This window comes from Salpingoeca rosetta, assembly GCF_000188695.1.
Source record: "Salpingoeca rosetta unplaced genomic scaffold supercont1.26, whole genome shotgun sequence".
Lineage (NCBI taxonomy): Eukaryota > Choanoflagellata > Craspedida > Salpingoecidae > Salpingoeca > Salpingoeca rosetta.
Genome location: NW_004754908.1, coordinates 392,784 through 403,760, shown reverse-complemented (window position 1 = coordinate 403,760; position 10,977 = coordinate 392,784). Strand labels below are relative to the sequence as shown.

General features: G+C 55.1%; 4 protein-coding genes across 4 annotated transcripts in view; 1 reads left to right on the top strand and 3 right to left on the bottom strand.

Moving 5' to 3' along the window:
* Positions 1-81: 81 nt before the first annotated feature.
* Positions 82-3,445, bottom strand: PTSG_09554 (uncharacterized protein). Its single transcript, XM_004989926.1, has 9 exons — positions 3,179-3,445; positions 2,770-2,910; positions 2,540-2,585; positions 2,322-2,372; positions 2,033-2,112; positions 1,741-1,884; positions 1,389-1,518; positions 961-1,109; positions 82-746 (listed from the first exon to the last, which is right to left on the bottom strand). Exons 1-9 carry the CDS (start codon positions 3,248-3,250, stop codon positions 672-674), a joined length of 888 nt encoding a protein of 295 aa, XP_004989983.1. The 5' UTR covers positions 3,251-3,445; the 3' UTR covers positions 82-671.
* A 723-nt stretch (positions 3,446-4,168) lies between these two features.
* Positions 4,169-6,484, top strand: PTSG_09553 (uncharacterized protein; the record flags this gene model as incomplete). Its single annotated transcript, XM_004989925.1, has 4 exons — positions 4,169-4,404; positions 4,687-4,959; positions 5,409-5,500; positions 5,549-6,484. Exons 1-4 carry the CDS (start codon positions 4,266-4,268, stop codon positions 6,482-6,484), a joined length of 1,440 nt encoding a protein of 479 aa, XP_004989982.1. The 5' UTR covers positions 4,169-4,265.
* A 318-nt stretch (positions 6,485-6,802) lies between these two features.
* Positions 6,803-10,098, bottom strand: PTSG_09552 (uncharacterized protein). Its single transcript, XM_004989924.1, has 4 exons — positions 9,976-10,098; positions 9,220-9,370; positions 8,929-9,036; positions 6,803-8,736 (listed from the first exon to the last, which is right to left on the bottom strand). The coding sequence occupies exons 2-4, from the start codon at positions 9,224-9,226 to the stop codon at positions 7,199-7,201; spliced, it is 1,653 nt and encodes a 550-aa protein (XP_004989981.1). The 5' UTR covers positions 9,227-9,370; positions 9,976-10,098; the 3' UTR covers positions 6,803-7,198.
* An 865-nt stretch (positions 10,099-10,963) lies between these two features.
* Positions 10,964-10,977, bottom strand: part of PTSG_09551 (uncharacterized protein) — a 1,860-nt gene continuing 1,846 nt past the window's right edge. The window contains exon 1 of the mRNA XM_004989923.1: positions 10,964-10,977. This exon is cut by the window's right edge and continues 1,846 nt beyond it. The gene's annotated coding sequence lies outside the window, so the exon portion shown is untranslated.

Here is a 10,977-nt window from a genome sequence, read left to right as displayed (position 1 = left end):
TGTGTGTGTGTCTGTCTGTCTGTCTGTATGTCTATGTTTTGTCTGTGTGTGTGTGTGTGTGTGTGTGTGTGTCTGTGTCAGTATGTCTATATTGTGTGTGTGAGGGAGCGAGCGAGGGCGGAGGAGGGCTGAGGGAATAAACGACGAGACCAGGATTTCGCAGTGTCCTTGCTCTGACTGGTGTTTATGTGCGATGATTGCGCGTGTGGTATGTGTGTCTGCTTGCACGCCTCTCTGTCTCCCAACCAACAGCCAAAGCAAGGGGAACACAATAATGAACAGCGCGGTACTTGCTGGTCTGCTTTCATTCACAAACAAACAACAGCACAGTCGTGGACACAACAGAAGAGACAATTACGCACAAGATGACAGCGACAACGCACGAGCATCGTCAACCATCATGAGACAATCATGAGACATAGAGACAAAGAGCGCAGCCTGAATTGCAGGCAGGCGCAGATGGGTGGAGGTTAACAAAGACTGCTGCTTCGTAGACAAGCAAGCAACAACGAAAAGATGCAACACACACGACGGCAAAGGGGACAAAGAGAAAAAAGTGACAAACAAACACACACCCAACATTTGAAGGGGGCGCGAACTTGTGACTGGTACGGGTGCGTTGTTTGATGGTTGGGGGATGGTGACAAATGGGACGGCAAGTTGGGGAGTGATCACTTGCGCACAAACGTTCGGCCGGTTGCCGTCTTCTTCTCCTTCTCTGCATCGGGGCGGGCGCGGTTGAGCACCTGTAACACAAAGCAATAGCAAGCAACGTTGTGTTGGATTGTGGGGGTTAAAGGCGAGGCAGGTGAAGTGGTGTTACGGGGCAAGGTGAGCGTGGATAAAAGTGGCATCCGGTGTGATATGCAATCAGAGGGAGGGGAGGGGAGCCAGGGGGAGTCGTTCGTCGTGGCAATGAGGGGCAGCGCGTGTGCTTGACACAGTTGGTGCTGTCGTTACCTTGAGCAGGGACGATGTGCGCGCGCGCATGCGCTGGTGCAGGTAGGCCTTTGAGCACTTGATGTGATAGTGCAGGTAGTCACGGAACGTGTGGATCAGGTCAATGGTGTGGTCCATCTTATCGTCCGAGATGTGGCGTGGGAACAGCACTGTTGGCGTTGGCGGCGTTGGAAGCAGTGGTGAGCATGTGTGTGTGTGTGTGTGTGTGTGTGTTTGTTTGTGTGTGTGTGTGTGTTTGTGTGTGTGTTTGTTTGTGTGTGTGTTTGTTTGTGTGTTTGTTTGTTTGTTTGTTTGTGTGTGTGTGTGTGTGTGTGTGTGAAACAGACAACAAGGTCAGGAAAACGTTTCCGTCCAGTTCTATCCACACGCTGCCGCGCACGCCCGCCTGCACCCCTCTCCCCTCTCATGCGCACGCCAACATGGCGTACCAAAGGTGACGTAGCCGACATTGTCGCCGGTGAGTGCAGAGGTGCCCTCGAGCTCGCGTGGAACATCCTTGGCGTGACCAAACAGAACCTGCGGCGCAGACGGGTTGCGCCCGCGCACATCTTGGAACGCCTGGTGTATTGCGGTGTCCGGAAGGGGGAGATGAATGAAGCACAGCGTGTTAACTCAAGTTGTTCCACATACAATTCAACGCAGGCACACACATACATTCACAAGTAGATATACAAACACAGATACGCGCGCGCACCACACCGTAAGTGCACACACACACGCGCCACACACACACGCACACACACACACACACAAACTAACACAAACAACGGCCAGGCTCACCTTCATGAAGACTTTGCCGATGACAATGTCGTCCTTGTCTGTGAAGAGTGTGCTGAAGATGACGGTGACGCGGTCCTTCATGGCGTTGATGAACATCGTCTCCTTCTCCTTGTAGTTCAACACAATCGAGTCCATCTTGCCGTCCTGCGTGTTCAAGTGAGTGAGTGTGTGTGTGTGTGCGTGTGTGAGTGAGTGTGTAAGTGTGTGTAAGTGTGACAGTGAGCGAGTGTGAGCGTGAGTGAATGAGTGTTTGAACAGCACGTGATGCGAGTGTGCGTGTGTGTTTGGCGACCTTCTGCATCTGGAAGAACTTGGTGAAGACGGCTGCGAAGCAGTTGCGGCGAAGGCGGGCCACGTTGGAGATGGTCACCTCTGTTCCCAGGTCCACAAGATCCAGAAAGCAGGTCAAGTCGGCCAAGTCGATGAAGCACATGAGTATGTGTGCATGGGCAGATGTCAAAGGTGCGTGAAGGAGAACACTGGCAAACGCATAAACATGATACCTCAATTAGCATCCCCTCACAGAGAAGTAACTGAATGCACACCCACTCAAACACACAAGAGCACACGTGTGCACGGACCAGGGTTTGCGCCAAGCTTGCTGATGTCCACGAGCAGAGAGAAGTCATAACCTGAAAAGCAACCATACGTTCAGCACACACACACGCACACACGTCACGTGGAGGACGCACACGACCAGGCATGAGAGGATGCATTGCAAACAGCAGCGGCATTACGCAGAACCCCACACACCAACACAACCATGCCGGAACGGCAGCAACGACCACAAAAAACTTACCGCTCTCGGGGCTGGTGACCATGTCGCCGTAGATGCCCTTCATGAACTGCAAAAGGCGTGTGTGTGTGTGCGTGTGTGCGTGTGTGTGTGTGTGTGTGTGTGTGTGTGTGTGTGTGTGTGTGTTGAAGGAGAGGTGGATGAGGCGAAACCATTCGGAGGCAAACAGCACAGACTGAAACGAAGAACAGGCGCATACCCGTTGTTCGACAACATGTTGGGGGATGACGTACCGAATCGACGTCAAACTGCTGCAGTTGGTGGAAGAAAGGCACGGAGATGCTGACGAGGACCTTGGTGGCATCACCCTCGGGGTTGGACACATGATACATGGTGCCGTCAAAGTCGGCAACCGTCATGTCCACGGGGGCGATCTGCTCAAAGTAAACAAGTGGTGAAGGGCGTGGGTATGTGTGGTGACGGAAGGGAAGGAAATGGAAAGGCTGAGCGTAAGAAACACACACGCACACACACACACACAAACACATACACACGCTGGGTCACATGCACGCGTACATGCCACGCGTCGATGAAAGCACACCTTCACCATGCAAGGAAGCACACGACACACACCTATTCAGCATAAACCAAAACACAAACACGCAACTTTGCACACATCCACCAGAAACGCCAACAACGTACCTCCTCTGTCTCCGATGCGCGGCTGGAGAGCACCTCCGAAAGGATGCGGTTCTCGACCTCAAGAAGGATCATGGTGTTTGGTTGGCTTCAACTGTTGTGTGGTGGATAGACAAGGGAAGGGTATCAAGACGCCAGTGGCCACACAGAGGTTGGTGGACGGAGCTTTTTGGTTTGCTTTTGCTTGTCGCTTGTTGTCGCTTGTATGGGAGAGTGAGCGAGAGCGGTGAGCTGGATGGAAAGAAAGAGGGCGTCTTTCGCGATTTTTCGTCTACCTCAAACAAAGGCAAAATTGCCTTTTTGCTCCACCAACTACAAAAGGCAAACTTGACCTTGCCACTGGACTGGTTCGGAAGGACTGTACACAAGCAAGCAAGCGGTGTGGAAATGACACTGGTTGCCTGCTGTGGTGCTGCTGGGTCTGGAAGCGAACATGCAAGCGAACAAACCAAAAGGCTACAGGTCAGTGTGTGTGTGTGTGTGTGTGTGTGTGTGTGTATGTGTGTGTGTGTGTGTTTGTGCGTGCGGGGGATGGTGGCTGATTCACTCTCTCGTTTTGACGACGAGGGATGGCGAATGCGTTGATGTATTGATTTCATTGGTTGGCGTGTCGATGTGCTTGTATGTTGACGCGTTCCTGCACAAAGAGACGAAGGACAAAGAGCTTCACACTCACTCACACGCACACACACACTCTCTCTCGCACACACACACACTCACACACTCGCGCACAGACTGAGTTGGTGCTGGGGAATGAATGTGTTGGTGATGGTGATGATGACCAAAACGTGAGCGTCAACACAACACCTTCACGCGAACCAGCATCCTGACACCTGACCTGCTGCTGCCTGCTGGCCAAGTGCTTCCGGGAGAGAGGCAACTGGCTGCTTATTTTCCACCTTGCCCCCTGTGAGGTGGTCTGCCAGCAACAGCCGTCGCTTTCACGCCACAAGAGTCGAGCTGCAGTCCACGACAAGGGCACGCACGCACAGCCTCTGCATCGCCTCGGACGCCCCTTTTGGCCGCTGCGCCAGCTTCACCGGAGTGCTAGCGACTTTGCCAATCTGCAGGAACAGCAGCACTGGTCAGCATGCCGACCCACCAGCACCTCAACAGCATCTTGCTGTCCTCTGTCCAACGCAATGACCTCCTTCACGTGCGCCTGATCTTGGCCCAAGGCGCAAACCCAAATGCAACCAACACCTGCGGCTGGACAGCCCTGCACTTTGGTGAGTGTTGGTGTGTGTGTCCGTGTGTGTGTGTGTGTGTGTCTGTGTGCCTGTGTGTCTGTGTCTGTGTGTCTGTTTGTGTGTGTCTGTTTGTGTGTGCATGTGTCTGTAACTGCGTTTACTTGTGCACCAAGGGATGTGTTTCCGATGTGTGCTACTGTATGTGTTCGTGCGTGCTGTGAATCGAGCGTCTCACCTCTTCCCTTCACACTGCCCCTCTTTGCCCGCACGTGTACCTGCGGTGTCGTTTCTGTGCCTCCCGTGTTCCTGTTTCATTGCCAGCGGCGGAATTGCCGAGGCGCACCGCCATCCTGTTTGCTCTGCTGCACGCTGGCGCACGCGTCAACAGCATCTGCGCCTACACGGGCCAGACCCCGCTGCACGTCGCCTCCATCGCAGGCAACCTGCCTGCGGTGAAGCTGCTGCTCAACTGCGGGGCAGACATGTTCCTGCGTGACTTCAACAACCAGACGCCACGGGAAGTTGCTCGCCCATCATCGCTGCTGCGTCGCGTCGTTCTCGGCCCCACCGCATACGACTACCTCACGGCCCTCGGTGCGCATGCTGATGTGTGTGTGTGTGTGTGTGTACATGCGTTTGCTTATGTGCTTTGTGTGTGTGTGTGTGGTGTGTGTGTGTGTGTGTGTGTGTGTGTGTGTGTGTGTGTGTGTGTGTGTGTGTGTGTGTGTGTGTGTGTAAAGCGTACATGTATACTTGTGTGTACGCACACGCCTACAAGTGGTGGAGGCCGTTTCTTTGCTGAGAGCCGATTCCCCCTCGCCCCTCTCCTCCCAGTTTCTTCTTGCGCTTGTCAACGCAACCACGCTCATTCCAGTCTTCTCCCCCCCCACGCTTTCAATTCACCTGCAACCAACCTCACACACACACACACACACACACGCACACACACACACACGCACACACACACACACACTCACACACACACATATATACATACATACATACACACACATCTGTAACCTGTTTCCTGCCCGTGCATGCAGAACACACGATGCTGGTCGTGTCGCCAAATGCACTGCGCCACCACCCACCGAATCCCCTGCAAGCCGGCCGCTCCCCCGCTGTGCGACGCCAGGTTGTGCCGCACAACACACGCACGCCCCTATCTCCTCCTCCTTATCAGCAGCACCAGCAGCAACAACGCCAATTTCGGCAGCCGCGCCACCACCACCGCCGCGGCACGCAGGGTGGCAGCGATGGTGATGATCGACGTCAGCTGCTGCAGGACCCAGGCACACCCAATATGGTGCACCGCGCGGCCCTGCCAGCACCAACTGCCACCACAACATCGGCAACAGCCACACCAGCAACAGTGACGACAGCGGATGCAGCTACAAGCACACGTGCAGGTGGGGTCACCATTGCAGGCACGACCAATGATGGCAATCAGCAGCGTCGGCGCCGGCGCGTGCGTGTGTTTGGGCGGTGGCTTCCGTTTGGTGGCACGACGCGGCAAGATGCACAGCAGGCATTGACACCAACGGGGGACGCAGATGAGGATGAGGACAGCAACCATGTTGAACTGCAGCCCGCACACCTGATCCATCAGCATCAGCAACAACAGCAACAACAGCAACACGGCAGGAATGGTGCTGGCAATGGTACAGGCGGCGGTGACACAGGCATTGTGCGGCGATCGCGGTGTTCATTCGGATGGAGGCGCCGGTCGTCCAGCTCAAACAACAGCAACAGCAGTGCCGACCACCGTGACACATCCAAGTGCACAGGAAAGCGTGGCCGAATTTGCCAGAACAAATTGCAAGCCGGCAGGGCGGATGGCAGAATCAAGCTGACACCAAGCCAGGTTGCGCAGCTTGCCACGGCGTTGGAGTGCGGCATCTGTCTCGACACCATGGAAGACCCCGTGACGCTGCCCTGCGGCCACTCGTTCTGCGGCCACTGCTGCCAGCAACTTGTGTCGTCCACACGTGCGCGCTACTTCTCCTGCCCGCTCGACCGCAGCAAGTTCCCGCGCCACATGCCGCTCGGCACTGCCGTAACCCTGCGCAACGTCGTCGCATGCATCAACCGCCACAAATCTGTCACAACGTGCCTCTGAAAAGCACGCTTGCGTGTGTGCGTGAGAGTGTGCGTGTATATGTGTGCGTGTGTATGTGTATATGTGTGCGTATGTGTATGTGTGTGTGCGTGTGGTTGTGTCTCCACACGTGTGCATGCGCACAAAAGCACAAGAAGTGTGTGTGTGTGTGGTTTCTTTCCTTCTGCTCTGTCCTATTTGGTGCTGCTGCTTGTGTGGTGTGTGTGTGTGTGTTGCTTGGATGTGTTTTCGATGGCTTCATCATGGATGATAAAGCAAGCACGAAGGTTGTGCCATGTCCTGTGCATAAATTCATGCCATCAGCTCCGTGGATGTACACATGTTTGAGGCCGTTTAATTGCGAGGACACGAACAGGCATTCCAACAAGATGTTGCTCAGAAGAACGACATGCATATCATTGATTGAGAGGGAAACTCCCTCATGCTCTCAGGAACACATAACGGACGAACGGAGTGCGAACAAACGCCAAGCATAGGAAGAAAACAAAAAGGAAAGAGAACCAAGACAGAGGCAGAGAGAGAAAAAAAAAAAAACAAGCCCACACAATCATAGGACTCACCCCCCACCACCCATCCACCCGTTTCCCTCCACAGTTCATTCAGTGACCAACGTCGATGTGCAAACAGCAAGTGGTCAAAGCAAGACCTTAGGCATATTCCAGCCAGCGAAGACATGAGCACATGGGGGTGCATGCATGAAATGCGCCAGCACCATCAGTGCTGGCGCGGGTGTGTTGGCGGGGCCGGCGGGCTGCCCAAGCTGTGGCGGCGCGGCCTGGGATCATCGCTCATTGGCGTCTCCTCTGTGGCATCTTCCTCCTCCGTGAGACTCGGGTTGAGGGACACGGCAGAGGTGATGGTGGCTATCTCGCCCGAGCTCAGTGAAGGGGTGGACCTGTCCCCGTGCGGGAGCACAATATCGGACAGGTTCAGGACGCGACGCACGCCCGTGCTCTCATCGACGTAGTATTCCTCAAACCGAAGGTCGTCGGGGTCGTCGGGGTCGTCGTTGCGTTGGTCGTTCAGGTCAACGTTGCTGAAGTCAAAGTTGAACGCGTCGTCGTTGAAGCCAAAGCTGTTGAAGTCAAAGTTGAAGACGTTGTGGTTGTGCTCGTGGTCGTGCTCGTGGTCGTTTGCGTCATCGCTGTCGCTGTTGTTGTGGTGGTCGTTGCGGTTTCCGTCAATCCCACGCAAGCCACCAAGCTCAACCAAGTCGTTGATGTTGTTGTCCAAGCCGCTGTGAGGATGATCAAAGCTGTCGTCATCGTCGCCCTCATAATCGTCATCAGCCTCATATGCATGACCAATGTCGTCGCGATTGTCGACGACATGACCGCGTTCCTCATCATGGTGGCCGGCATCAAAGCCGCCAAAGTGGTCGCTGGAGATTTCAATGTAGCTTTCAAGGCCGTCGCGGCTGTTTTCGCTGTCGGAACCCGCGTCTCCTGCATTGTCGCCCAGGGCGACACCAACAGCTTCGTCACCAGAGGCACCACCATCCTCGTTGCGGAGGTGGTGGCGATGACGGCCGTGGTGGCGGCGGTAAAGGCGGTGCCGGTTGCCGTCCCTGGCAGGGGTGTTATCATCGTTGTCTGAGCTGGTGCTGGTGCTGAGGTTGTAGCGACCGCTGGTGTTGACGATGTCGGAGCTCCACACGGAAACGCTGCTGTGATCGGCGTCATTGTCACTGCCGGCATGGTCGCTGCCATCGCCGTTGCTGCCGTTACCACCGTCTCCATGGTGCAATCCAACGTCCTCGGCATCGCCGGAGCCATCCGGCTCACCTTCGCCACGGGATGGGGCGACAACTGGCGGCGGAGGTGTGCCGACGGCAAGCGTGGTGGGCGCTTGATGGGTGCCAGCGCGTTGGTTGGCTTCGGCTGCCACGGTGGCGTGCTCCACCAGTGCTGGTCCAACGGCTGGAGATGTGGCTGGCGCCTGGGTGTTGCCGTTGTGCTCCCCAGCTTGCTGGTGCGTGCGCGCCAGCATTGAAGTCAGCCGGGCAGATGACGATGACGAGGAGGACGAGGAGGACGAGGATGAGGACCCGGTGGTGGCGGTGCTCGTGACCGGGGTGGATGCATGCATGCATGCACGCGGTTCACCAGTGTCGTGGCCCGCAAGACTGCGGTGTGCAGTGCTGGCCATGGCATCTGCTTTATCCACGGACTGGAGGTCAGCAGGGAGCGGTGTACTGCCATCTGTTGTTACTTTTGCACTGGAAGTGCCGGGCGATGGCTGGAGGTCAACGTCTACGACAACAGCAACATGGAGAGAATGTGGATGTGCATGCAAGCATGAACGGGGATAGAAGGACGCAGCGTGAGATAGGAAAGGGGCAGGACATGAGCGAGCGAGGAGCAAATCAAGAGCGGCGCCGAGGTGCTGCGGATATGTGGGCTATGGTGACACACACACACGCACACGCACACGCACACACGCACCTGTGGCTTGTGAGGAGATGCCTTGCTCATACATGCCTGCATGCACGTCAGTGCCGCCATCGTTGGCACTGCCGTCGAGCTTTTTGGCGAAGGAGGAGTGGTCCAGAGCTGCGCACAGGTATGAAGAGGAGGCATGAGAGGGTGACGTGCATGCAGGCGTGTGCATTCACATATGAAGGTGTGTTCACGACAGCGAACACCAACACATGCGCATATGTGTGAGCAGTGTGCGCGATGCATGTCGAAATGAAGGCAAGTGTGTGAGGAGCCATGGGGCGCAAGCGCACGCACGATTCATTGTCGACGATCAACACTGAGCGATGGTGTTGCTGCTCAAGTGGAGCACGCAGACACGGCAGGGCCGGCGTCAGACTTGTGTCAACTGAAGTGAGGTCCTGGGATGGTTGTGGTGCTGGTGCTGTTGGTGCTGTTGTTCGTACTGCTGGTGACAGCGGTGGTGGTGGTGGTGGTGGACAAGCAAGCAAAGTGAAAATGAGTGCAGACGACGGAAAACAACGACGAATGAAAAAAAACCGTTGAGGTGTGTGTGTGTGTGTGTGTGTGTGTGTGTGTGTGTGTGTGTGTGTGTGTGTGTGTGTGTGTGTGTGTGTGTGTACGTGTGCTTGAATGTGCGGGGAAGAAAGCAAAAACAAAGGGAGAAGAAAGAAATGGCGTGTGTGAGTGTGTGTTTGTGTGTGCGCGCAGAGTTGACACAGCAAACATAGAGTGCATGACAGCAACCAAGGCTGCAACCAAAGCATGCAAGCCAAGCAAAACAACAACAAAAAAAAAAAGGAAAACAAACAGGCAGGCAAGTGTTCGCTGCACCTCGCCCAAGTACAACGGTCGGTTGGGTGCCAGTGAGGTGCACAGAGTGCGCGCACGCATGGAGGGGTGGGAAGAAAACAAAGCGAAGAGAAGGAAAACAACGCGCGCACGTGTGGGAGTGTTGTGGTTGCGTGCTTTACATGGTGCGTGCGTCGCATGGTTTGCTTGAAGCCACTGCGAGGGTGCAGCCACCAGCCACGTGCGCAATAGCCATTATACCTCAAATTGTGAGGCACTCGCCAGCAATGGCTGCAAGCGGCAGTGGTAGTAGCAGTAGCAGTCCAAACTGCCAGCGACGGCGAGAGCGCACATGATCGCTGGCTTGGATGCATCTTGGCGCCGTGTAAAGTGCTGGGAAGACACGCAAGTTGTCCCTTGCGGCCACACGAGAAGACGCAGGGTGGATGGGGAGCACAAAGGAATCAAAGAAGGCCCGCTACGGATAAGCACGTCAAGTTGAGCAGACAGAAAGATATAGCAGAGACTGCACCAGCCAGACACTGGACAGCATGTCAACACGTACAGTTGTGCATGAGGGTGCGCATGCAAGCACACAATTAGACACAAAGGAACGAACGCACGCGCACACAGGAGTGCAGCCAACATGCAGTTGCCACACAACATAGACATATGCTCTGTACCTGTTGCTGATCAGAAGACTTGTCGGGGAAGAACCCGTTCGGCAGCCGCACCAAAGTGGCACAGAACCCCGCGCAGCAGAGCCTTATTCACGAGAGCCAGCCTGACGGCTCCGAAGCAAACGAAGACTAGGTCCTGATCTCTGCTTACCGATACCTCACATCATGTCACGCCTGTCCTGCGTTTCCGATCCGTATCCGCATCAAGCACTTGTCAAGTGTCTGTTGCACACCATGCATGCATCGAAACAAACACAACACGCAACAAAAACACACCAAAGCGTCAGTGAAACGATAGGACAAGCACCGCATGCCTCAGCGACAAGCAAGAAAGTGCACGACCTTACTTGCGTGACAGAGGGGGGGGGGAGCGGCAGACTTGTTGCGCTTGCACGCAAAACAACGTGCCAAGTTGCAGCACAAGGTCACAGCACAAGTGCATCTTTGTTGTCTTGGCAGCCTTGCTTGTAGAAGATTTGTAGAAATCTTCACACACATTTCCGTAATCCAAACAAACAAAACACCCACACTGACAGAGGATGACATCAGTGAGCGGAAAATCACTTTAACGTGTTTGACGATT

What these genes read in the sequence shown, in the direction of transcription:
- PTSG_09554 (XM_004989926.1), bottom strand. Translation starts at nt 3,250, where the DNA reads ATGATCCTTCTTGAGGTCGAGAACCGCATCCTTTCGGAGGTGCTCTCC. An exon ending in TCGGCAAAGTCTTCATGAAG is followed by an intron (nt 1,519 to 1,740) that starts GTGAGCCTGGCC and finishes GCAATACACCAG; the next exon opens with GCGTTCCAAGATGTGCGCGG. An exon ending in TGTCGGCTACGTCACCTTTG is followed by an intron (nt 1,110 to 1,388) that starts GTACGCCATGTT and finishes CAACGCCAACAG; the next exon opens with TGCTGTTCCCACGCCACATC.
- PTSG_09552 (XM_004989924.1), bottom strand. An exon ending in CATCTCCTCACAAGCCACAG is followed by an intron (nt 8,737 to 8,928) that starts GTGCGTGTGTGC and finishes CTGTTGTCGTAG; the next exon opens with ACGTTGACCTCCAGCCATCG.